We start from the raw sequence: 27,936 nt of genomic DNA on the forward strand, positions 1-27,936 counted from the left end.
CCCTACACTTGATTCTTTCCATTAGAAAAGAAATTAAATCTATAAGACACATAAAATTCTAATTCTTTTTTAAATATGGTTTCAACACTCCTAAACAGCCTAGTGAATCTAACAGGTGTTTTAAGTTTTTCTCTCCCTATTAGCAGGGACATGAGATTCATCAGGGAAATTACTAACAGTAACTGGAGAATTATCTCCTGTGATTGTACCTTAAAGGATCTGGCTGGGTTTTGTCCTAAGTTCACATTCAAAAAGACCAAAACTTTAAAATCATATTTTGAAAAACAGGACCAAGCTTTTCTTTTGTCTGAACCAGTAGTACTAAGTAACACATCTGGAATGTTAAAATGTGTCTGCTGTAAATGCATCTTAACAGGGGATTCTTATTCCATTATTTTAGAAAAGGGTTTAATTGTAACAGTTTTATGGTGGTTTATGCAGCAGTGTGTTTTTCCTGTCAGAATTATTACATTGGTAAAACAACACGGAAGCTAACTGATAGAATAAAGGAACACAACGCTGCCATTAGATCTGGGGATAGGACTAATGCTTTGGGTAAACACAGCATCACATGTACTGGTTTTGACAGATTTCAGTTCTTTGTTTTAGAACAAATTCCTATTTTTTTCAGAGACCCTCATAATCTCCTGCAGGTTTTAGAGTTGAAATGGCAATTGTATCTGAAAGCTGATTGTCACCCTGGTTTAAATAAATCCATTAATATGAAATGTGCCCTAAAAAAGTTACAACAGCATTCTCACTTGAGTCTATGCCTTTTGTACATACTAGTATGTTGTACATAGTTCAGCCAACTCTGGCTCAAAGTTCTATGGAATGTTTAATGTTTAATATTAAGTAGTCATCAGACTACTGCATCAGTCACTGGTTGATAATTATTGACAATTGGGAGATCCTACACAATAAAGGGACGAAAGCTTACACCACAGTGAGGGTTGTTCATTCTATATATATATATATATATATATATATATATATATATATATACACACACACACACACACACACACACACACATACCAACTTTAAGACTGCCTTACCTTACAGGAAAGGGAATATTCCAGAAAATGGCAATCCTGGACTCATTATATGTAAATCTGTTTTTTTGGCAAAGCAGGATTTCAAACTATTATCAGAGGAGAGGGGTGACCCCTTAATAATTACACAACACATACTAATTGATATCCTAAAACATTCAACTGAGACCTTGCACGCCTGCACATATGATTTACTATAGCTCCAAACAGGAAGCTGGACAAACCAGATACATTTACTCAATAACTGAAACAATACTTGGTTAGATCTGACTGATCATCACAATTAAACCCCTGATTAATCTTAGTAAATCACACCTCATAACATGTTTTTTCAAATATCAGTTAAAATGCTATATTATCAAATCTTCCTATTTCTAAACCATTTGATATACAAGGAAAAGCAAATGCACTTCTATTTATCATTCAAATACCTACGCATTTTTTGCTAAATAGTTACAGAAACTTTGCACTTCATGCTATAGGTTCATAGGTTGGTACTAGGCTATAGGCCTAGCCAAAACAATTCACTGGCTATTTCTTCCCACACTACTTACTTCCCTGGACCCCTGTCTATACAAACTCCAAGATAAGTCTTACCATGTAAGTTGGCTACATGTGCCATGCAATACTCTTTCTTGTACTTCTCAACCCACAATGACATTCTTTCAAATTCTAATCTCCTTCTAAATTCAACAATTCTTCCAGATCAGTCTAATTATCCTGCTCCCGAGCACAGCCACAGTTGATAGCACCCAGTGTAACATCAAAACATTTGATAACTTCAGCCTTCAGACTCACGTTACTTGTATACCACAACCCAAAGGGAAAACCCAAGCGATGGAAAACAAATTTACCTAACAGTGTAAAAAAAAAAAAAAAAAGGAAAAGTGAACATTGTATTTCATAGTAAATAGCCAATCAACTTCAAAACAGTATTAACATTTTAGGTATCATCATTATCCTACAACAGCATTTTGGCTTCTAAAGTGTACGACCATTATCTAAAGATCATAGCTATTTATAAACGTTCAGCCTGAATACTTAAATCTTGTCTGCACTTTGACCATACTGCAATTCAATTTCAAAAGAGTGCATGCTAACCACCTCTGCAAATGGCCAGCAAAAACTGCTGTCAGTTTCCGGCAGAAAATTAATTAAAAAAATCATAACATTAGCTGACTGTCAGTTGTATCGTATGCATCTTTTGGAAGCTGCAACTAAATTATCAGCACTCAAGTCTTATCCTTATTTGGAATACAAACCACAAAACAACCCTCCACTACCCATTATATTAACATCAATGGCAAATAACTGGCAAAAACAGATCACATTCTATAATACTTTCTGCCTAATAAAACACACCATTACATTAAGTCACAGATACAAGGCTGATTTGGTACACCAAGTCTCAGTAATCAAAGTAACATCCTCTAACATAATGGAATCTCCACTGAAAACAGGCCAAGAGAAATCAAAAGCATGTGGGTTGTTTCACAGAAACCACTGGACATCCACATATATTAGTCTAGTTTTAAACAGCATGAAATTGATCAAGTGTGTGAAAAGGGGCAAGTGTTGTATAAGATTTAGTCACTAGATAAGACTTCCAAGGTGGGTGGAAGAAAGGTGTGTTTTGATCCTGATTACTCCTGTTGACCTGCATGCTGTTTTCTTTGAAGGCAATGAGATGATGCTGGCAAGAAAGACTTAAATTAGTGTACCCTGCGGGTCTAGCATGTTTTTTTTTTGTTCAACAGACTGAAAATTTAAGTTATGTACTTATAACTATACATCTGTGTTGTCCATTTTCATTCTTCCTCCACGAATGGGTTTGGATCCAATCCCCAGATCCAAACTGGGCACTTTTGTAGTCTATGATCTGACTCTTAAGCTCATCCCTTTACCCACAATGACCCTGATCACAGATTTACCCTAGACTGAGTTTGCTGTCTCTAAGCTATGTTAGAAAAACTTAACATAACCATAACACTGACTGAAAAGGATGTAATAGAATAGAACAGGAGGTCAGACAGGAACAATTGTTCCTGACAAACTCCATTAGGTCATTTACAAAGACAAGGAAGGGAGGCAAGGTGGGAGGGAAGTTGAGGAAGAATGAAAATGTGTTGAAAATGACCAACACAGATGCATAGTTATGGAAAGTATATATCTTAAATAACTGATGCTGTCAGAGTCCCCAGCTACAGTAACCTTGGGTGGCCCTCATGGAAGGATGTTCTGGAGTATCGCAGAACTAAATGCAGCTCTAGTCCTGGAGATGATGTCCAATTTATACCGAGCTAAAAAGGTATGACTTTAGACCAAGTGGCAGCTGCCCAAATATCATCAATGGAAGCTCTGGCCCAAAAAGCAGATGATGTAGCAATTGACCTAGTTGAATAAGCTTGTGGTCTCTTGGCAAGGTCAAATCTCTTAAGGAATACACATGAGAAATACAATCCGTTATCTATTTGGCTACTATAGTTTTTGAGACAGGCCTACCCCAACTTGTTTTCAGCAAAGGAAACTAAATTCTCAGTCTTCCTAATTTCCTTTGTTCTATGAAGACAGAAAACTTAATTGATATTTGCTTTTAATGCATTTTCAGCTATACCAGAGAAGCTGTAAGGAACATTAATTTTATGAACGCACAAATAAGCAACTGGACTGGTATTCCACAGCAAGAGCTGTTAGTTTAAAGGGGACATTGTATGTATGCTCCAAACCTTGCTATAAGAAAGCAACCTAGACCTTTAATAGTAAAGGTGCAATCCTACCAACAGAAGGAATTGATTCTGACAAAACTGCGGCAGAAGGACAAAATACTAAAAGTGGGAGAGAGCAGAGTTTTGTGGAGAATGATTACTCACTGTACACGAGGCAGAATAAGAGTAAATTCCTTTCTCTATTCAGGGAATGTAGAGACATTGGTGTGAGATTCAAACTGCTGTATCCAGCGGTCTTTAAAGTATTCCTCCCTGGAAGAACAAAATTATTTTTTGATGAACTGACTGCATGCTGAGGAGGAAATACACAAGTTTGTCCAAGAAAAAGTAAGCTGTGAAACAGAAGGAGATTCTGCTTCTTGTTCTTCTGGTAAGAAAGGCCACAGAGACACTGTGCCTGTGAAACCTTTTCCAGTATTTCAACGGAAAAGGAAGGAAGGGAGCATGAGAGTTGACTAGAAGATTCGAGAGTACATTGGAAATTAAGCAAAGGCAGGATCTGGGTGATGGATTGTGGGATTACACTGCAATAATTATATTTGTGAAATATGACAGAACAAGAAAATCTGGAAATATTGGACTTTTTCAATGTGAAGGTGAAGAAGAGAGTACAGGCAGGGTGGAATGGGTGGAGAAGAATTTCAGGAGTGATTTGTGACAGACAGGTACCAGTAAGAGTGAAAGGGAAGGTCTAACAAGAGGGTATTGAGACCAGCTATGTTGTATGGGTTGGAGACGGTGGTGGCATTGACAAAAAGGCAGGAGTCAGAGCTGGAAGTAGCAGAGTTAAAGATGTTAATATTTACACTGGGTGTGACAAGGATGGACAGGATTAGGAATCAGTATATATTAGAGGGTCAGCTCAGGTTGGACGGTTTGGATACAAAGTCAGAGAGGCAAGATTGCATTGGTTTGAACATGTGCTGAGGAGGGATGCTGGGTACATTGGGAAAAGGATGCTAAGGATGGCACTTTTAGGTAAGACGAAAAGAGGAAGGCCTAAGATAAGGTTTATGGATGTGGTGAGAGAGGGCATGCAGGTGCTTGGTGTGACACAGCAATATGCAGAGGAAAGGAAGAAATGGAAACAGATGATCAGCTGTGGCGAACCCTAACGGGAACAGCCGAAAGAGAAGGAGAAGACTGGACTTTTTCAAATTTTCTTGGATTTGTGGGGGACTCTAAAGTATATACCCTACGTCATGTCATTAATGTTCAGACTCCAGGGGAGGGGAAGAAAGATAACCAAGTAAAGAAACCTTTTTTTTTCTTAATAGTACTGTATTTATGGTGTATGGTTTTCTTTGCAAGCTATTTCTAAGTATAACGAGGACTGTAAACAGGTGCTGTTATTTTTCTTTTTCTCCCCTCTTCTTTCTTCTTGTACAGTTTTGAGAAATATAGACAATGCAATGTAAAAAAAAAAAAGCCTGGTTGAAGGCATGGCAACATTAAAATGAATGTGCTTTTTTCATTCTTGCATGGGGAAATGACCGTATTAAGGACCTTTGAATGATTAGTTTAAGAAAGAGCAAGTAAATGAAAAAGAATATTGAATATTATGAGTTTTTTTTCTAGAAAATGCTTGTATACTTGGCAATTCTGCAGCTGGTCTTCATGTTTCATGGAAATAATGTGATAAAGAGAAACTGGAGACAGTCCGGTGGAAGGGGACTGGCTGAGGGAAAAGGAAAAAAAAGACACAGAAATTGGCTAGGACATCATGTTAGCTGAAAGCAATCAGGGGGTTTCCCAGCTGGGAGAGCTTTAAAGATAAGACAAAACAAATCAGACTTGAAGTAAAGTTTTCACAGTTTTTTTTTTTTTAAAACTAAATGGGGATACTAATATAAACAGGTGCTTCTGTTCTTAATTTTCCTTACTTTTCTTTTTTTGTTCGGTTTTAAAAAATGTAGGCACTGCAATGTAAAAAGAAAAGGGGGAGAGAGGAGAAGTGGGGGAGACAGGGGAGGTCTGGTTAAGAGAGTATGACAAAAGAAAAATCTTAGAAAAATGTTATGGAGCTTCCATCGATTGAATTGCCGTTTAATCTGGAGCCGAGGATACCTGGTGACACATGGAACTCTATCACCACACTAAGTATCAATCCTTTATTGACCCTGGATCTACAGAGTTTAGAAACGGTGAGTGGAAGAGATACTACTAACAATATTGAAGGGTTTTATACCTTGCTGAAGGAACTAGAAAACGATCTATTTAAATACCAAAGATTAGTATGGCAGCGTAAACATATGGAGGCTTGCCTCCACTTCAAGACTGTCCCCAGGGGCATGAGGGTGCTTTGTATGCCCACCTACGGGGACAGTCATTTAGACTTATTGCAGCAATGGCAGGAAATGAACTTGGAATTGAGCTATAAATATATTAGATTGATCATAGACTATTTCACACCCGTTGAACAGCAGCTGTTATTAAAAATTGAAAAATTAAACAGTGAAGTAAGAGAACGCTTCAACACTGAACTTTGCCTGAACAAGTTAGACCATTTGTATGCGCAAGTGCAGTCCTATGGGAACAGACTACAATTAACTAAACATAGGAAGTTACTCAGAGACTACAAAGACTTCCAATTGGGTAACGTCTTCGTTTGGCCCAGACGTCCCAATGTGAGCGACGGAGAAGAGATTACGTCACCATTCAGCATCAGCAGAGCGTACGCTTACGAACTTGGAGCACAGCACTCCACTAGTACGCACAGCTGAGAGCGATGTATTTAGCAGCAGTTCTGACGGAGCCTTCGTGACTCCCCCCAACGAACCACCCATTCAAACCACTGGGACTCCTGTGCAAACATCTTTACCTAATCAGGAGGCCAACAAGAAGCGCATGATTCATCAACACACAGGAGCTATCCCCAAAAATTTTACAGCCTAATCAAGAAGCTCCTCATTCTTCTTCTTTTTTTCCTTTACCAGTAAGGACCAACAATCAGCAGAGAGGTCGATACAACTCCTGGGACAGGAAGAAGAGGAAATTCACGGAAGACAGCCCGCAGCAGCGAAGACGCAGAAAACAGTAATAAATTTATGTTTTAATTTGTCTACTATGACTTTATCAGACTCTGCCATTAGTTTATTAAATAAGGGACTTAGTTTTGTGACATCCCAAGGAAGCAATTTGCATGAGTTGTTGACTGACATTAGAATGTTTGGCAGAAACTTGGCATTGAAATTACATTTTAAAGATAAAGATAGCGTTTCTTCTAGAGACAAAGGAATGTATGAGCAATGTAGAAAGAAGAGCATATATTGTCCACCTTTGCCTGCGCATATAGACTGCTTTATTCAATTGTGTGAAGATGATCTTTATGAATATTTTTATAATAATCACAAAAAGAGATGCAAGTATTTTAATATGACCAAAGAAGAGAATGAATCCCTACACCTTTTACTTAACACCAGGGCCTTAACCATCAGGCCAGCTGATAAAGGGGCTGGGATAGTACTCTTTGACACTGAGGACTATATCACTAATATGAGTAATATGCTTCAAGATGCCAAAACATATGAACCCATAACTAAGAATAAGATAGAAGAAATACATGAAACCATAGAAGAAAACATTTTTGATATGCTTATGTGCAAACAGATCACACAAGAGCTCTACGCATTTTTTCATAAAGATTTTGTACGCATCCCTTCCATAAAAGGGTTACCCAAGATACACAAGAATCAGGATCCTCCACTGATGAGACCTATTGTATCTGGGGCAGGATGGGCCATTGATAACATTTCAGTCTATATAGAGAGGACGCTACGTCCTTTGGTAGACAAAGTACCACACATTTTGAAAGACACCTACCATCTTCTCGAGTCTCTTGAACAACTCGATGTTAACTTAGTTAATGATGAGTACTTGCTAATCACTTTGGACGTGAAAAATCTGTTTACCTCAATCCCTAATGAGGAGGGAATACAGGCCATTAGAGAGCTCTTGGTACATGAAATAGAATACAGTAATGACAGACAGATCTTAGTCTGCCAGTTACTTGACCTGGTCCTATCATACAATGTGTTTTCTTTTGGTAACCAGATATATCAGCAAAAGTGGGGGGTAGCTATGGGCACTTCGTGTGCCAACACGTACGCTAATCTTGTGGTCTACAGTTGGGAGAAGGAACATTTGTTCCCCCATGATCAGTTTAAACAGGTAATCGTCTACAAAAGGTTTGTGGACGATATACTGATCGTGTGGAAAGGATCTAGTATTGAATTTGGTAGTTTTCTGGATTACCTAGAGAGTTCCAGTAGTTTTTTGAGTTTTACTATGGAAGCCTCTTGCACAACCATTAATTTTTTGGATGTGAGTTTGAGCATCCAGGCAGGAAAGTTGATTCCCTCATTCTATCGCAAACCCTGCTGGAAAAATACGCTCCTGAGCTACGACAGCATGCATCCTAGGCATGTTTTTCCAGGCATAGTCAGGAGCCAACTCGTAAGAGTAAGCAGAATGTGTAAAGAAGAAGCGACTAGATCAGCTCAAGTAGACCTCATGGTAAAGTTGTTTGAGGAGAGGGGTTATGATAGTAAAATGATTGAGATCATCAAGAAAGACCTGTTTGGACCTGTATATGAGGTAGAATATAAAGACAAGCAGAAACCATGTGGTTTTCATCCAGGCCCCCCAGCTAAAGATAAGATTAGACTCACGATTACTTATACTAATGATTATGCAGCAATAAAGAACATCATAAGTAATAATTGGAAGGTTCTAGCGGTTGATCAAGATACTCTTCGTTTAGTAGGCAATAAACCTAGTATAGCCTACCGCAATCATAAGAATTTAAAGAGATTGCTTTGTGACAATTTTAAGTCTAGTGAAGCAACTGCTACTGTTAAGGTTAATAGGAGAGGGACCTATCCCTGTATGCATTGTAACACCTGCAGGTATATAAGCAAAGAACAGGACTTTATACACCCCACATTGAACTTGACCTTTAGGCCTAGATTTTATGCCAATAGCGAGACACAGAACCTGATATATCTCGCAACTTGTGAGCATTGTACAGCCTTCTATGTAGGGCTGACCAAGAGACCCTTTACAAAGAGACTGTACAACCATATCTATGACATCCATCAGAAAAAGGAGCAAAATGCTTTAGCCAAGCACATCATGGCATTTCCTGATCACACATTCTGCTTTAGAGTCCTTCAGATTGTTAAGAAAAGTGATAGAGGAGGGGATCATGTTAATCATCTAGAAAAAATAGAATTGGAATGGATCTTTAAATTTAGAGCGCATATGCCTCCAGGTTTAAATGCATACGTTTCGCTCAAACCCATTCTGAAAAGTAGGGACTAAATATGCATGTCCTAATTGTAATTAGCAGGTACATACAAACAAACATATATACATCTTTATACATCTACAAACAGTTTTGAAGCTGTTTATTTAGGATTGATGTTTTGTATCTCAATCTATTAGATAGTATTCAAAAATATACATTTATACATATTTCTCTGTTTTGTTTATCCATTTATTCATTTGGAACCATATAATATTTCACATTTTCATTTATTTGGAATTAAGGTTCCTTACATATTTTACCTTTGCTAGTATGTTGGTCTACATATATGCTGTTTTTAGTATAAATAAATGAACAAATATAAATATGTGTATATATCAGTGTTATTATATGTACATGCACATATTTTAGACTACTAGAATGTCTTAGATATTTATTTATTTATTTATTCATACATGTTTATATATTTATTTATATTTATGATAATATTTTGCTTGTATAATAGAGGTTTTGATTTGATCTAATACAGGTGTATTAATGAGTTAGATCAGTATTTTTTACATTAGTTATGCAGTTTATATTTTCTGCAATAGTTATTTAATTTCATTCCTTAGCTGGAAGTTACCTGTGTATCAATTGTCTCAGAGTTTTAGTAATACTTGCAATATTGCAATATTGTTGATTTACATGTTATGCTTGATGTTTTATACATAGGCTGTTAACAACAGTTTATATTTTATAATTTATTTTTAGTCTTGTATGAAAGACACATTATGCAGTTAGAAAGTAGAGATGTGCCTTTAAGATAATGGCCAGGTTTGACAATTAACTTCATAATTACATGGTTAATTGAATAATAGATGGTTTTGCATTAGTATAAAAAGGAAAGCTTTCATTTTAACTTTGATCTGAAGAAGCGTACGTTAATAGTACGCGAAAGCGCTCATCCTGTTTTTATCGTTTAATAAACTGCCTTGTGGATTTATGTCTTGTACCTTGACTGATTTCTCCAGCGTGGTGGGTCCTACAGTGTTTTTCCTTACTACAAAACAAATCAGACTTGAAGTAAAGTTTTCACAGGTTTTTTTTTTTTAAAACTAAATGGGGATACTAATATAAACAGGTGCTTCTGTTCTTAATTTTCCTTACTTTTCTTTTTTTGTTCGGTTTTAAAAAATGTAGGCACTGCAATGTAAAAAGAAAAGGGGGAGAGAGGAGAAGTGGGGGAGACAGGGGAGGTCTGGTTAAGAGAGTATGACAAAAGAAAAATCAGTGTGCTTTTTCCATTGCCTGCATAGGGAAATGACTGGGCTAAGTCCTTGGGCATTATCCAGTAACAAGTTTATTACAAAACATGTAAATGAAAAATAATATTGAATATTATAAGATTTTTTTCTGGTGAACAAGGTACCCTTAGCAGTTTTGTGTCTGGTTTGCATGTCACTAGAGGACAATTTGATAAAGAGAAATGGCTTGGAGAAAGTGTTTACTGAAAGCATTCAAGTGTTTTCTCAGCTGTGACAGCTATAAAGATAGACAAAATCAAATAGCACAGGTTGTGCCATGCATCTTAGCATGACTAGCCTTTCTTTTTGGTTAACTCTAACCTGTCTGTGTGGCTATCAACTTAGTACTTTTGTTCTTATTAGGAAGCAAAAACTTCTAATATTTGAAGATGTACATAGTTTTGTGTGTTACTATTAAGTCAATAGGTTTTATCAGTTTTTTTTTTGGGGGGGGTCGTTCTGTTTGAGGACTTTCAAAAAAAACAAGAAACAAACAAAAAAAAAGTTATGCAAGATGTGGCATAGGTTCAAATGGATATGACAAGAAACAACTGTATAAAAGACCAACATGCCGAACACTATATGCATGTTACATAAAAGTTCAAACAAGACATTTAATAAAAAAAGCAGTTATATATAAAAGGTGGTAATAATAATTATAAGAAAATGATGCTTTCTGCAATGTCTTTCAATCTGAATGGTCTTACAGATAAATATAAAAAAGAAAGAGTAGTGAACTATATCAAATGTAGAATGCAAATAACGATGTTACAGGAGACACACCTGGAAAGAACTAAATATGTGAATTTGATAAAGGTTTTCATGATGGTTATTCATAGGAACATTTGGAGCAAAGGAAAACAGATGTACTTATATTAATTGGAAGAGGAGTTCCAAGAGTGATAGAACAGGAAAAAAAGATAATAATGGAAGATATATAGTTCTAAGGGTCTAGAGTCAAGGGAGCAGAATTACACTGTCATGCATTTATAAAATGGCTATAATGGAGCTTAAGAAAATTCTGGGAGAAATAATAAGCTTTCAGCAAGGAAAATTACTTATAGGTGGAGACTGGAATTTGGTTTGCAACAGTGAACATGTGTCTGGGGGGGCCTAGAAGGGAAAATATAACAAAGGAGGGTAGACTTTTGAAGAATTTTATGAAAATGTTTGGCATGGAAGATGTGAATTCAGTACTAGGAGTTCATATTATTCTCCAAGATACAAAAACTGGACTAGGCTAGACAGAATTTATATCTCACAGGAACATGTGCATTTAAAAGAAGGTCCTGACACTCACCCACCATCTTCTTATAGCACAACTACAAATTACCCACTCCATCCTATACAAATTTACTGTTTGCCCCTCCCTCTCTACTCTAGTCTCCTTCTACACCCCTACCCGATCACTCAGAAGCTCTGACTAAACTCCTTGACATACATAAACCCAGCAGAAATATAGGTAAACTTCTCTACAACTTCAATGTGTCTTTAGCCAGGAACAAACTTCTTAACTCCAATAGAAACACCTGAAATACTACTCAATTCAAAAAGCAACTAAAACTCTTCCTCTTAAGCTCAAGGATCTTTCCCTTTCCAGGATCCTACCCAACCACTCCTATCCTTCCGACCTTACCTCATATCTTCCATCTCACTTCTCTCCCTCTATGATCAACTTCACAGCTACTCTTTCCCTTCAAACTCCCTTTATATTGTAGCTTCTCTTTACTGGCAATGTCACATCTCAGAATCCACTGCATTTTTAACAGTGTAATTGTGCCCGTATGTATTGTACTCTATTTTTGTTAATACTCCCATCCTTCCGACCTTACCTCATATCTTCCATCTCACTTCTCTCCCTCTATGATCAACTTCACAGCTACTCCTTCCCTTCAAACTCCCTTTACATTGTAGCTTCTCTATACTGGCAATGTCACATCTCAGAATCCACTGTATTTTTAATAGTGTAATTGTGTCTGTATGTATTGTACTCTATTTTTGTTATTACTGAAACTCTTACAGGCCTTCAACTCCTTCAACCTCTATTTTCGCTCTTTCCTATTCATCAGCTGTAAATACATACTGTACAAAGTCAATGATGCCACTTTCTTTCAATTGCAATTTTTTTGAAATTGTATTTTTTGGTGCTCAATCCTTATTTGTTTTTGTATATTCCTTGTAATATTTCACTCCAATTACTATGAACAATTTAGAATATATCATTCAATTTTACTGTGAATTTATGTATCTAAATACCCTGGAGTTTTTTTCCTTGGGTCTCCACTGAAAATGGGACTCTGGCTCAGTTGGACCAACCCTGTTAACAAATATCAAAAAAATAAAATAACTAATTTTAGATCCTGCGCCAATAATAACTCAAAAATGCAAGGTAGTAAAATAAAAATGAGACACTAGAGCTTTCCCACCCATTGGCTGAAAAGAGAGGAATTTAAGGAATGGGTTTTGGAATTAATTCAGGAGCTACTACAGAAGATAGAAATTTCTTCTGAAAATACAGCTAGGGAGTGGGATACAATTAAAGTGGAGTGTAAAACTAGGGTGGAAATAAAAGAAAGGGAGAGATGGCCAAGAAGTAACAAGAATTATTTAGAGGGAATGAAATATTTAAGTATTGCAAAACAGGAGGAATCTCTCAGAACAAGAAAGGGAACAACTGCAGAATGCTAAACAGAAAATAAGGAATTACCTCAATAATATGCACCACTTTAGAAAGACTGCTGTTAAGCAACTTTTTTTTTAAGATAATTCTAGAGCACAAAAACTGTTAGCATGACGACTCAGGCAACAGAAAGTGGAAAGGACCGTCACCAAGCTTAGGGAGTCTATAACAAGGAAGACAACAAGAGATCCTGTAGAAGTATTAGAAATAATTTGAAAATTTTATGAAAGCTTGTATAAAGCAGAAAAATACAGAAATCAAGTAACTGCAGAAATGGAAATATTTATGGAAGAATTAAATATGCCAAGGCTCAATTACTAACAATTAGGAAAGGAAAAGATGTATACACCAATCTACAGGAAAGTTCCCAGGAATAGATGGGGTTCCTGTAGAAGTTTGGAAGCTAGGTGGGAAAACAACTGATAAAGATCTGGAAGGTTTTGTTTAACAGTATTTTAAGGGAGAAGTACCAGCATCCTGCAAGAAGGTGGTGGCAAGGGTAACACCTAAAGAGGCTAAACATCCATCGGATCCAGCTTCATACAAGACCATTTCAATAGTAAACCATCATTATAAAGTGATTTATGTCTATAACAGCTAAAAGAATGGCAAAACTGACAGATATATATCAGTGTGGTTTTGTGGAAGGGAGGCAAACATTTGACAATATTAACAGAACACTGATGATCCAGAGGGAAGCAGAATGCAAGAAAATACCACTGTTATTCATGGGTCTTGATGCAGAGAAAGCATTTGACAGAGTACACTGGGACTTCATGAGCAAGGCAATGGAAGCATTTGCTTTTCCTGATACAATTATAAGGTTGATTAGAGTATATATGAGGGATCGGAGGCAAAAATTAAAGTGGGTAGGGTCCTCTCTGATAACTTCTGCTTGAGGAAAAGGAACCAGGCTGTCCACTTTTCCCTTTGCTGTTTGCATTATATTTAGAACCACTGACAAAGAAAATAAGGGACTCAGAAATTCAAGGATATAACAGGTATTGAAGTCAGGAAAACCTGGCTCTACATGCAGATATTATTTTATACATGACAAAACCAGAAAAGAACATTACAGTGTTTTGGAACATTTTAAAACAGTTTCAAATCTTCTCGGGATACAAAATTAATTAAGCTAAAACAGCTGTAAATTATGTACCCACACACAAACTGGTCCAACAATATCCATATTTATGGGGACATGAGCAGTATGGATTAGAAATTATTCTGTTGTGACAGCTAAGGATATGTGGGAGGAGACTAAACAGAAGACAATACAAAAACTGAGAAATTTTGATATATAGATTTGGATACTAAGATACAAGCAATTAAAATGTTTTTAGTTCCTTTAGTCTTATACACAGGTCAGGCATATTTCTGTCAACTAGAGGAAAAGCTGTAGATAGCAATTAAAAAAAAAAAAAAAAAAAAAAAAAAAAGAGTTGAAGGATTTTATCTGGGAAGGGAAGACAGCAAGGGTCAAGTGGGATAAGATGATCCTTCCAACAGAACAAGACTAGGATTACCCAATTTGAGGGGTTATTTTACAGCAACACATTAAGACTCTTATACATAGCACAAGCAGAAAATTAGAAGTTATGTACTCACCATAACGTTCCATCTGAGTAGATAGCTTCATTTGTCTGCAACCTGTGGGTCTTGGATCCGATATCGGATCTGAGCTGGCAACTTGTTTCAAGCTAATGGATCCGAGCTCCTAGCTCCTCCCTTCACCCATAATCCCCTGCTAACCCTCCATGACCTCAGATCGAGTTTGCCCCTCAATATTTACCCAAAAAAATGGGTATCCAACTACAAATAGATCCGAAGAAGGCCAGGGGGAAGGAGGGGGGGATGGTTGCAGACAAATGAAGCTACCTACTCAGATGGAACGTTATGGTGAGTACATAACTTCTAAATCTGAAGTAGGGAGTTCATTTGTCAGCAACCTGTGGGACAGAGTCCCCAGCTACCTGCACCTTGGGTGGCCATCATGGAAGGATATTGCGAAGCACCGCAGAGCCAAAGGATGCTCTCCCTCTAGAAATCACGTCCAGTTTGTAGTGGTTAATAAAGGTATGAGATGAAGCCCAAGTGTCTGCCGAACAAATATCATCCAATGGAACTCTAGACTTGAAGGCCGCAGAAGTAGAAATGGAGCGGGTGGAATGAGCACGAACTCCCTCTGGTGCGGGTCTCCCAGAGACTTGATATGCCAATAGGATACATTGAGAAATCCAGCGTGATAAAGATACTTTTGAAATTGCTTTCCCCAAATTAAATTTGGCAAAGGAAACGAACAGCTGGTCGGATTGCCTATGGCCCGCTGTTCTATGAGTATAAAAACGAAGCTGCCTATGAACATCTAATGAGTGCAGCTTGTACTCTCCCTTATTCTGATATTTAGGGAAGAAAACCGGTAAATTTATGGATTGATTTATGTTGGTTTCTGATGCTATCTTGGGAAGAAAAGAGGGATTGATCTTGAGGTACACTCTGTCTGGGTGAAAGATCAAATAAGGAGGCTTCACAGAAAGAGCTTGAAGCTCTGAAACTCTCTTTGCTGAAGTGATGGCTACAAGGAATGCTGTTTTCCAAGACAGGAATTTGAGATCTACTGAAGCAGCGGGTTCAAAAGGTGGAGCAGTCAAGGCTTGAAGAACTAGTGCAAGATCCCATGGTGGCACGGCTTCCTTTATAGGCGGTCTAAGTAAGAAGGTGCCCTTGAGAAAGGTTTTACACAACTTGGCCGACATCAAAGGCCCTGTATCATGTCCCACATGGTAATGTGATATGGCTGCCAATTGCACTTTGACAGTTGAACAACTAGCGCCTTCCTGAAAGAGCTCGGTTAGGAAGTCTAATACAGACGGAAGAGGAGCCATAAAGGGATCTAGATCATGATGCTCCGCCCAGATGGAAAAACGTTTCCATTTAATGCGGTACACTTTCCTGGTGGAAGGCTTATGCGCTGCCACAAGGATGGCTTTGACTGGTGAAGAGATACCGGGAGTCCTAACTAGGAGTGGAACTGGAGCAACCAAGCTGTCAGCTTCAGATTGCCGAGGTTTGGGGTCGGTAAGTTCGACGGATGGGAGATGAGATCCGGAGTGGGATCTAGAATCCAAGGAGGATTCACAAGGTGAGACCACAGGTAAGGGAACCAAATTTGCCGAGGCCAGAATGGGGCAATGAGGATCATCCTGCTCCCCAACCGTGAGGCTTTCTGTAAGAGTTGCAGCATCAGGGGTAGCGGAGGATAAGCATAAAGTAGACCGAGTGGCCAAGCATGTACCAGAGCATCTCTTGGAGTTTCCCCTGGAGGGGGGATTAGAGTGAAGAAATTGTCGCATTTGGTGTTTGATGGAGACGCAAAAAGACCGCAGGAGGGTTGCCCCCATATTGAGAATATCTGCTTCGCTACTAGTGGATTGAGAGACCACTCGTATGGGGTAAGAAGGGTGCGACTGAGCTTGTCCGCTAGGATGTTGGTCCGTCCCGGAATGTGCGTTGCAATGAGAAAGCGGTTGGTGGAGATCGCCCATTCCCATACTCTCATGGCTTTGCGGCATAGGGGGTAAGATCTGGTTCCCCCCTGTTTGTTGATGTACCAGACAACCGACATGTTGTCCGACTGAATCACAATCGTTTCTATGGGGAGGAGATCCTGAAGTGCTTGCAACGTGAACAGCACCGCTCTCATCTCCAGAATGTTGATATGCAGGGAGGTCTCTGTGTCGTTCCACGTGCCTTGGACTGTCCTGCCTGAATAATGCCCCCCCCACCTGAGGTGGGAGGCATCCGTGGTCACCGTGGTGAGAGGGGGAGAGGTGCAGAAGGGACGACCCGTATGGAGATCCGAGGCTTGGAGCCACCATAATAGAGCCCTCCTGCAAGCCTTGCTGATAGCAATCGGGTGGTGAAGAAAAAGGATAGAAAGGACCATTGCACTAGAAGTGTCCATTGCAGTACCCGCATGTTCAGGAAGAAGCATAATCGCTGCCGCCATGGAGCCTAGTGCCCTCAAGACCAATTCCGCTGGCAAAGTCTCTGTTTGGAGGATAGCCCGCACATGGAGTTGCAAATTCCGGATTCTCTCAGAGGTTAGGAAGGCTCGTAGCTCTCTGGTGTTTATTCTGGCACCTATGAATTCTATGACTTGTGTTGGGGCCAGAAGAGATTTGTCGACATTGATGGTAATGCCTAACTGTGGGGCTAGGCGGAGAAAGAAGTCTCTGGCTGAGCAAAGTAGATGCCTTGTTGAGGCGGTCAGGAGCCAGTCGTCCAGGTACAGAAAGACCTGTAATCCCTGGAATCTCAGGTGGGCCGCAATCACTGCTAATACCTTGGTGAACACCCTGGGGGCTGTGGTGAGGCCAAAGGGAAGGACCCTGAACTGATAGTGACTGGCTCCCAGCCGGAAGCAGAGGAACCTCCTGGATCGTCTGTTCATTAGAATGTGGTAGCATGCATCCTTGAGGTCTATAGAGCACATCCAATGGTTTTCCCTTAAAAGGGGGAGAATAGATTGAAGAGTGACCATTCGGAATTTTTCCTTGGTTACTGACAGGTTCAAGCGAGAAAGGTCTAGGATCGGTCTCAAGTCCCCCGTCTTTTTTGGCACCAAAAAGAACCTGGAGTAGAACCCTAATCCGAGCTGGTCTTGGGGGATGGGCTGGATGGCTCTTTTTCTTAGCAGCTGCTGAATTTCTGCAGTTGCGGCCTCCCTCTGATCGGGTGGTACATTGGGAGAGGTTTTTGAGTTTGAGGACATGGAGTAATGGTATTTTGTACCCTCTTGATATAATGCGAAGCACCCAGTGGTCTGTAGTGATGGACTCCCATGCCGCTAGGTGCTCCGAGAAGCGCCCCCTGACTGCCTCCAGAGTAGAGCAGCCGGGCAACCCTTCAGGGCTGCTGCGCGGGCCGCTCAGAGAAAGGTTCTCTGGACCCAAAGTTTCTCGGAGCCCCTCTGCCCCTGGGGCGGCGTCCTCCCGGTCCTCCTCTGCCACAATAGGACTGGTTGTCCGGAGCGGGTTGGGAATGTTGCGATTTCCGGAACCACATCTTCTTCTGACCCTTTTAGTTCTTCGAAAAGGACCGCTGGGGAGCAGAGAAGCGGACTCCGATGGCAGACAACGTCTTCCCATCCTTTTCGCTCTGGACAAGTGTCTCGCGAACCGTTTTGCCAAACAGGGTAGAACCATCGAAGGGGGCGTTCGCAAAGGACGCTTTAAAAGGCTCCACAAAGTCACAATGATGGTGCCAGGCCTGACGTCTCATGACTAGGCCTGCTCTGGTAGCCCTAGCGGCTCCCTCTGTGGCATGGGACAATAGCCACATAAAGGTATTAGAAATTGATCTCAGAGTGGCCATTCGGGTGGAGTACAACTGCTTGTCATCCGCCGACATGGACTCAGGGGGGGAGGCAGCGTATTCTTTTATAAGATCCCGCTGCATCCTGATGACATGTGCCATATAGTTCAGAGACCTTACCGAGAAGGTCGCTGAATTAAAAACCCGCTTCCCTAAGCGGTCCATCAAGCGGGACTCCTTGCTCGGTGGATGGACTGAGGGGCTCTCCTGAGCCAATTCCCTCTTCATGGCTGCCGCCGTCAACATGGCATCTATGGGGGGCCCTTACTCCATTGTGATCGGTCTGAGGGGGGGCTAAGTATTTTGTCTGGGCGTTTTGGTATTGGCTCCACGGTGTCCGGATCCTGCCACGCCCTGGTGGTAATGAGGTCCACCAGGGGGTCGACCGGAGGGGACACCCAAGAGGTAGACGGGCCTGCTTCGAATGCCTCCAGAAACACGGACTTGGCGGAGGAAGACTTGGGGGCAGACCACCCACCTCTGATCCTCAGCATCTCCATGATGTCTCCAAAGGAGACATCCTCAGGGGGCGATCTTGGGGAGCTTTCCCCTTCTTCCAAGTCCGTGTCCTCGGTTAAGGACTCAGGGGAGTCCACGTGCCTCCTCTTGCACTTATGCTTGCGGGGCACTTCCTCGGTGGCGCTGTCTGAGGAGGCCTCGCCAGCAACATCTTGTTCCAATGGAACCATCTGTGACATTGAAGCAGGCTGTCCCTTTGGCCGGGTGATGGAAGCCTGGCCCAGCAGAGAGGGAGTGCAGGGAGGAGCCGAAACAAGGACCGAGGGTCCGGATGCTCTCAACAGAGCCCTCTCCACAACATCGAAGGGCAAGGGAGAACCACTCTCTCTTGGATCCGAAAGTTGGCTCCCACTCGGATCTGATGAAGGGATCAGAACCAGCGCTGAGACCATCGGATCCGAAGGACCAGTGCGCTCCGACCTGGACGGAGCCGAAGGCACACTGAATCCCCGGATCCGAAAGGCTCGAGGGCAGGGTCGGATCCGAAGTACCAAGTACTGTCGGCACCGACCCACCCCCGGCTCCAACGCTGCTCGGCTCCGAACGCTCCGAACCCGGATAGCGGGTCGGAGAAGGAGCAACAGGGTGGAAAAAAGGTGTCGAGCTCCCCCCCCGAAGGGGGGGGGGAGGCAAGAGCACTCCAATCTGCAGCTGGGCCTGGATGAACCTTCGCATCATCCGGTCCAAGTCTGCATCGGACATACTAAAAGTAGATCTCGAAGAGGTCACCGAGGCAGGCCTGGAATGCCACCTCGATGACCTCGACGGAGATCGGGCCTCCTCCTCCTCGGGCCCCGGGGAGAAACAAGGGGATCGGAGCCGAGGAGGAGGAGACCTAGAAGCAGTGTTGGGAGAAGCCCGCTTAGCTGGCGGGGCCGAAACGGAGGTCTCGGCCCACCGCTTGTGGTGCTTCTCCCTCTGTTTCTCCCTCCTGGCCTTCCTGTCCTCCGACGCTTTAGCGGGAGTTTGAGTGCCGGACGGAGGAAGGGGGGCAGGAATGGCAGCAACCACAGGCTGTGGAGGAGCCACGGGAGCAGCGGAGGCCGGAGCCGAGTCCGGGGGTAAAAGTCCCGCCAAGACCAGCTTCGACCTCCACTCTTTCAGTGCCCTGGGGTTGAACGCTGCATAAATGGTACAGCCTGAGGAGAGGTGTTCAACCCCAAGGCACCGAACACACCGAGTGTGGCCATCAGCTCGGGAGAGCTTATGGCCATACTCGGTACATTTCGAAAAAATGGCTTTTGGGGCCTCAGCCATACTTAAAAGTAAAAGGTAGAACTACACAAACACACAGGCCCCAAAAACACAACACACACTCGCTAACGACCAAACGAAGGGAGGCAAAAAACTAATTAAAGAAATATATTTTTATACTAAAGGGTACCTAACACTTACACACTTTATATTTTGAAACAAAAAAGGAAAGTTTGACAGAAAAATACACTTATCTGACAATTCACTTGCTGAGCTCAAGGGGATCCAGATATCCACAAGTGCGGCAAACTAGATCTGAAGTCATAGAGGGTTAGCAGGGGATTATGGGTGAAGGGAGGAGCTAGGAGCTCGGATCCATTAGCTTGAAACAAGTTGCCGGCTCGGATCCGATATCGGATCCAAGACCCACAGGTTGCTGAAAAATGAACTCCCTACTTCAGATCTATAATTCAAACTGGAAAAGAATGACAATGATATGGGGGGAAGCTCAAGAAATACAGAGAAAATGGGATTTTGGATGCAGACTCTTAAGGAGAACAAAAATCATACAGAGTATTATATTCATAAAATACCAGGGAGTATTCTAAGAACTAAACCAGCATGAAAATGGAGAAAAGAAATTATGCAGATAGGGATGACACTGGTTAGGGATACAGATAACAGGCAAGAGGGTGTTGGAATTTATTGGAGAAAACTGGCAAAGGAACCAACGTATTGGGAGCAAATAACTAGAAAGGGAAAGATAACAGAATGTGAAGAGGCCAAGAATTTATTTGGACTTCAGGTTAGAGACTGCCTTCCCTATCAAGGATTGATAGAGGACAGAGCAAAGAGAAAGAAATAAGGGGTGTCCTAAATGAAAGACCAGTATTAGTAGAGTTTTTAACAGAATCTAGAACAAAAGCTGCCATTAAAAAAGGAATAATTAGTACAGCATATAAAATACTGCATGATAATTATAAGAATCAATCACAGAAGCCTAGAAAGGATTCGTATGAAAGACTGGATAAGCAATTCACAAAGAGATAATGAGGAGATATATGTATATCTCACAAATATGCAACAAAGTCTAGAAGATTTAGATCTTTACCTGGAAGTGTTTACATAAGTATTTTTATATCCAATTAGACTCCAAAGAATTTTTCCTCAGGTGGACAGCAAATGCTGGAGGTATGATGGGCAAGAAGGAGGTGGCTGAGAACATATCTTTTGGGAGTGTAATGAGCTGGCAGACTTTAGAGATTCCCTGCAAACGTCTCTGTTTTTGAGATGCTGGGTGAGTGGATTGGACTGACTGGGGAGATGATTTTTTTGAGCTATGACACAGAATCAAAATTGACTAGACATAGTAAGGCCTTGCTGAGTCTTAATTATGGGACTGGTAAAAAACAATTACTAGAAAATGGAAATCATATTCTAGACCAACTTTATTAGAAGCAGTGAATATAGTAACAGAGATAAAACAACAGGAATTGGGATCTTTAGAAAAGGGACGGAGCAAACTACATAGAAAAAAATGGGAATTGTGGGAACAATATATGCAAAGATGGAATGAGGTTTCAGAAGTAGGATTTGAACGAGCCATATAATGCTTAATTGACAATGACTGGATAGATTATAAGTGATATATAATGTATGCAACTGCAGTTGTTTCAATACTGTCTTTGATGTATAATGTTTGCAACTAAAGTGGTATCAATGTTGTGTGTTCGTCATTTATATAAATATAAGATTGCCTACATCATATGTGATACTTTAATAAAAATGTTTACTGGAAAAAATGCAAACAAGTAGCAGCTAAGTGCTTTTAGTCCTATCAGAGGACTTTTTCAAAACTCCTTGAAGGAAATAACATGCAGAATTAAATCCCCTGTTCCACCCAATGATTTTCGAGCATTACATAAATTAACCAATCATAAAACAGCAAGGAATGCAAAGTTAAGTAACCTGTTCTACCCCAATCACATTCACACTTTGCAAAACTAAACCAATCATAAAACAGCCCTGTTCTACCCACTCACATTCAGACTTTGCAAAAATAAATGATTGGTTCCAATGTCCAGGGAGGATGTACTAGGTGAGACCAAAGGAAGGGGAACAACACCTGTAGAATCCAAAAGGGAGCTATGAGGATCATTCTACTCTTCAACGAAGTGTTTTCTGAAGAGATTTGGGGATGAAGGGTAGGGGAGGATAAGCGTAAAGGAGACCGGAGTGACCAAGCATGAACTAGAACATCTCTCTGTGACTGTCCCTGAGTTGGGATCAGGGCAAAGAACCTGCTGCATTTGTTCCTGGAGGGGGATGCAAACAGGCTGCAGCAAGGTTGACCCCCACTTGTGGAAGATAATGTTGGCCACTAATTTCAGAGACCACTCATAATGCATGAAGATGGTCCTGCTGAGCCTGTTAGAGCGCCGGATGTCTCTAGTATGTGCGTTGCTATTAGGAAGCAGTTGGAAGAGACTGCCCATTGCGAAACCCTCACTGCTTCTTGACAAAGGGGGTAAGATCTGGTTCCCCCGTTTGTTGATGTACCAAACTACCAACATGTTGTCCATTTGTAGTACAGTAGTCCCTAGAAGAAGAAAGCTCTGAAAGGCCTGCAATGCTAGAAGCGCCACTGTCAACTCTACGACACTGATATGCAGGCTGGCCTCTTTTATCGACCATGTGCCTTGAACCATCCATTACAAGAAATGCCCCTACCCCAAATGGGAAGCGTCAGTGGTCAAAGTGTAGCTGGGGGGGTATAAATGGATGCCCTTGCTTGATTTCATTGGAGTGGACCCACCAAAGAAGAGAATTTCTGCACACGTGAAACAATTTTATGGAATGACTCAAGGAACAGAGATGAAAGGACCACTGCACATCTAGAGTCCATTGGAGAATTCTCATGTGTAAGCGAGCTGTGGGAATCAAAGCTATAGTGGCAGCCACTGACCCTAATTCTTTAAGGATCAATGTTGCTGGGGGCGCTGGAATGACAAGGACCTGCCTGGCATGTGTTCTCAATGTAAGAATTCTGTTCTGAGGCAAAAAAGCTAGACAACTGTGTCCAAATGGGCCTTTATGAAATCTATCACCCAAACTGGTTGTAGATGAGATTTTTCCATGCGGATGGTGATTCCCAGCGCAGTTACTAGGTGGAGAAGATAATCTCTGGCTTATATTAGCAGATGCCTGGTTGGTGCAGTCAGGAGACAATCATCTAAATACGGAAACACTCTGAATCCAAGCAGTCTCAGGTAAGCTGCTATCACTACCATACATTTAGTGAACACCGTGAGGGCTGTGGTGAGACCAAAAGGGCAGGACTCTGAACTGGTAATGACGGACTCCCAGCTGGAAGTTGAGATACCTTTGTGAGCTTTTGTTCATTTTGATGTGATAGTACGCATCTTTAAGGTCAATTGCATGCATCCAGTTGTTCTTATGAAGATGTAGAACGGACTGGACCGTGACCATCTGGAATTTGGAGTTCTTTATGAAGTGGTTCAGAGGTAGGTTAGGTCCAGAACTGGACTCTGGTCCCCTGGCTTTTTGGCACTAAAAAGAGCCTTGAGTAAATTCTGGATCATGTTTGGTCTGGTGGGACCTCCTGTATGACTCTTGTCTAGCAACTTTGCAATTTGTTGCGCTGCTAACTCCCTCTGATTGGGTAGAACATCAGGGAGAATTTTCTTTGATTTTACTGGAATTTGTAAAAAGGGAATGAAACAGCCTCTCAATACGATCCTTTGCACCCAACAATCATTTATGATGGCTAACCAGGTGTCTTGGTGCAAGTATAAAGCACCCCCCAACTGCCTCCAGAGAGGGGCAGTCGGGCAACCTTTCAGGAGCGCTGGAAGGACCTGTCTGAGAAAGAACCTCGAGATCTTTGATTTTGTGGACGACCTCTGTCACACGGGTGGCATCTACCATTATAATTGTTTCCCCTCTGCCTCTGGGGGAAAATTCTCCATGTGACTCCTGGAAAGGACCTTAAGACTTCTTGAACCACATTTTCTTACCACCACGCTGGTTCCTAGAAAAGGCTCTCTGTGGGGTAGAAAAGCAAATTCCAGTGGCAAAGTCTTTCCATCCTGTTCACTCAGAGATAGTCTCTTTCTCACTGTTGGGCCAAACAATGACAATCCATCAAAGGCAGCATCGATGAATGGAATGATGCCTTGAAAGGTTCTGCAAAGTCACATAACCGCATCCAAGCATGTCTCCTTATGGCTATGCCTGAACCATCTGCCCTTCAAGCAGTTTTGAAAAAGTCCTGTTATAGGACAAAAGTGCTCAACCACTAATTGTTTGCATTTTGTTTTGTTTTTAATAAATTTTTTTTTAATTTTAAATTTTTCTCTTGGACTGACTCTCTGCAGTACACCACTGGAGGTACAGGTGTTCGTTGTTGCATTTGCCACCTTTCAAAATAAGCTTATTATGCCTATCACTTACTGCCCTGGCATTAAAACCGACATAGATTACACAAGAAAACTGAAGGTGAGCATGGCCTAAACAATACACAGACTCCCTCTGGGCATCAGAATTGGGTACCTTGGGTCTACTTTCTTTGAATTAATTTACAGATCACCAAATGCCACTTAAACTCACTCAGCCGAAAGAGGAGAATTACAAACCTACAGTTTAGTGAAGTATGTTTCAATAATAGAGGCACTGTGTTGCTGGTAGTGCAAGAAGTGTAGAGTCTTTAGTAGCAGTTTTGAGGCATGATGGGTATGTTGGTATTGTCTGCAATCCTGAGCTTATGGTATGTTATTTTAACTCTGCTCATAGGTTTCAAATGGAGATCACACTAGAGTACGCACAGGGAAATATACCTTGTTGTCACTGTAGTGCGAACTCAGTGTTGGTATATATAATTTCCTGGGGGTGTGGGAGGTGGAGGGTGGCTTGCCCCCCTGCAAAAATGTTGGAGAATGTGTATGTTTTACGTTTTCATGCTGATTGCTTTTTATTTCAGCGATATGTACTTCCCTAAACTGTAGTTTTTTAATTTTGCACCTTCAGATGAGTGAGTTTATGTGATATTCGGTGATCTGTAAATTTGTTCAAAGAAAGTAGACCTCTGGCATACAGGAAGTGCATTTCTTGAAACCAGTAGGTTTGTCCGCCATACTGAAAAACTACACCACAAACACAAAATAATTCAGAAGAAACAAATACAGTGTTTTTTTTTTAAAGAAAGGAAAAAAGAGAAAATATCAGCAAAGGTATAAAAAAATTGCCTCAGGAGAGGAAAAAGAAAAAGACTACCAATGATGGCAGGAGAGAGTCTATACTAGTAACATAAAAGGTCTAAACTAATTTGAAACTAACTCTAAAGGGTAAAGAAAGTAAGGCACTAAAGAAAGAAGTGATTTAGTAATAAGACAAAAATATATCATCACTCACAACTGACTAATAATTGCCTAGAGCTTGAGAACTCAAAATCCCAACGGATCGCTAGAGATGTAAAACAGTGATCAAGGGCATCATGGTTAAAGGGAGGAGCTTGAGTCAGACCATAGACTGCAAAAGAAAGTGCCAGAGTCAGATACGAGGATCGAATCTGAACCCATTATTTGAGGAATGAATGAAAATACATCAGATCAGTTTTTAAATCTATTGAAAGTCTTGGCTGGAGTTTGCAATTACAAAGCATGTGAAGGATATGACGGTGAAGATATAGGCATTACAACTCAGACTAAAACATAGGTTATTTGGGGTTATCTGGTGTACAGTCAGGGCTTTAGCCTACTGCACTATGGTGTTAAAACACCTTACTGCAATATGAAATAAATGTACATTACTACTTGCTGACATACTTTATATGTTAAGCACATACAAACTATATAGAATTATCTTACCTTCTTTATATAACCTCCACGTGTTTAAATCTTTCTCATACTTTCTCCATTTTCTTTCATATTCTGTATAATAAAAAAAAAATACATCAGTTAATCTTGCAAACTGGCCCTTGAAGTGGTTACAGCACAAAGTGTCTGCAACTTATTCCAATGCTCCTTTCATTTAGCTTTTCATATATAACTTCCAATGTTCACTCTGTGGGGGACACAGCTAAAACTATGACAAGACAATATAAAAACTTGCTGGCATACAAAGATTTTGTTAAAACCATGTTGTAGAAGCTAAAACAGATCAAATCAGTGGAAAAGACAGCAAAGCTGCCCAGTGTATATAGGAATGTCTTGCAAATCAAGTTATATAATTGTGACAGAGTTGCCTCCTTTGGAATAGGAAACTCTTGCTTCATCCCTTCCCCAGCCTAATCCCACCTTTCTCCATCTCTTACCTCACGTTACAGCAGACTGCAACCACTGTCATTAAATATGACACCAAATCACATGATGCAACCCACTAACATCAAGATGAATGGAAATGATTTGATTTGAATCCCATCACTGCCAACCAATGGTGAAGTAAAAACCTGAAAGTGCACCCAAGTCTATTTTAATAACGAGATTACAAAGTACAACTTGGCTCCAACAGCATAAAGGAAGTATGGACTGTTGTCCTGTCCTGGGCTTCTAACCTCAAGATCCAGATTGAAATGCATGCAGACCACTTATAAAGCTGAGTCTTTGGCCTAGCACTCCCAAAGGCTAATGTCTCACTGCCCTCTTTGTGTGAAACAATGCCTTCCAGTGTCAGTTTATTAACTGCCTTTCATACAAGTTATTATTTACACACACAATCCCAGGGAAGACTGGCAAAATTCACCACAGCTCTCCCCCTCACACACTGGTCTCATCATTGTTAAAGTAACAAGGGCAGCCAGCACATCTGAAGATTCAACACATTTCAGAGACAAAGTCCCATATTCCTATGAAACAACAGAATGCAGATGAACATGAGAGAAAAAAAAGAATACACAACATTTCAAAATGTTTCATTTAGCCTGGCATTACCTCTGGCTTCTCAACTGCTTTTTGTTTAGCCTGGCATTATCCCTGGATTCAAACCTTGCTTATTTTTATGCATTTTATGACATAATTGGGCACATCTGCGCCTCACTCTAGGAGCATAAATGTTATTTTCACTCTAACACAACTGCATCTCTTAAATGGGGGGATATATGAGGGATTAGTGGCAAAAATTTAAGTAGGGGGGTTCTTTTCTGACGAGCTGTGTCTGAGCAGAAGAACCAAGTAGGGGTGACCTCTTTCCCTTTTGTTATTTGCTTTATGTTTAGCACCATTAGAAAAGAAAATAAGGGACTTAGAAATTCAAGGATATAAATGGTATGGTAATCCAGAAAAATCAGCTATTACTTTATACATGACAAAACCAGAAAAGGACATCTCAATGTTGAGGAACATCTTAAGCCAGTTTCAAGTCTTTTTGGGTATAAAATTAATGAAGATTAAACAAAGGCTACAGCTGTAAACTATGCACCCACACATGAATTGGTCCACCAATTCTCATATTTATAGGAACACGATAAAATGAAGTATTTATGAGTATGGATTAAAAAGGATTCTGTTATGACAGCTAAGGGTATGTGGGAAGAGACGAAACAAAACAATACAAAAACTGAGAAACCTGGCAACTCTTGTTTATGGATATGGATAATAAGATACAAGCAGTGAAATATTTTAGTTCCCTTACTTTTATATACAGGTCAGGCAGGCATATTTTTTTTATCAACCAGAGGAGAAGTTGTGGAAAGTAATTAATAAAGAGTTAAAGGATTTTATCTTGGAGAAGAAAGGGGTAAGGGTCAAGTAGTCAAGTGCTACCATCAGGGAGTCGTTACAAGAGCATGGTGGCCAGAACAACCAAACTGAAAGACAGT

General features: G+C 40.8%; 1 protein-coding gene across 3 annotated transcripts in view; it reads right to left on the bottom strand.

Annotated features, from left to right (window-relative positions):
• ANGEL2 (angel homolog 2) overlaps positions 1–27,936 on the bottom strand; it is a 1,508,489-nt gene that overhangs the window by 419,573 nt on the left and 1,060,980 nt on the right. For all 3 annotated transcript variants that reach the window (XM_044055504.1, XM_044055502.1, XM_044055503.1), the window contains exon 12: positions 25,988–26,050. In XM_044055504.1, the coding sequence (XP_043911439.1) occupies positions 25,988–26,050 (63 nt within the window). The remainder of the gene's footprint in view (positions 1–25,987; positions 26,051–27,936) is intronic.

Source organism: Protopterus annectens, chromosome 1.part2, assembly GCF_019279795.1.
Source record: "Protopterus annectens isolate FY-2018-M chromosome 1.part2, PAN1.0, whole genome shotgun sequence".
NCBI classification, from domain to species: domain Eukaryota; kingdom Metazoa; phylum Chordata; order Ceratodontiformes; family Protopteridae; genus Protopterus; species Protopterus annectens.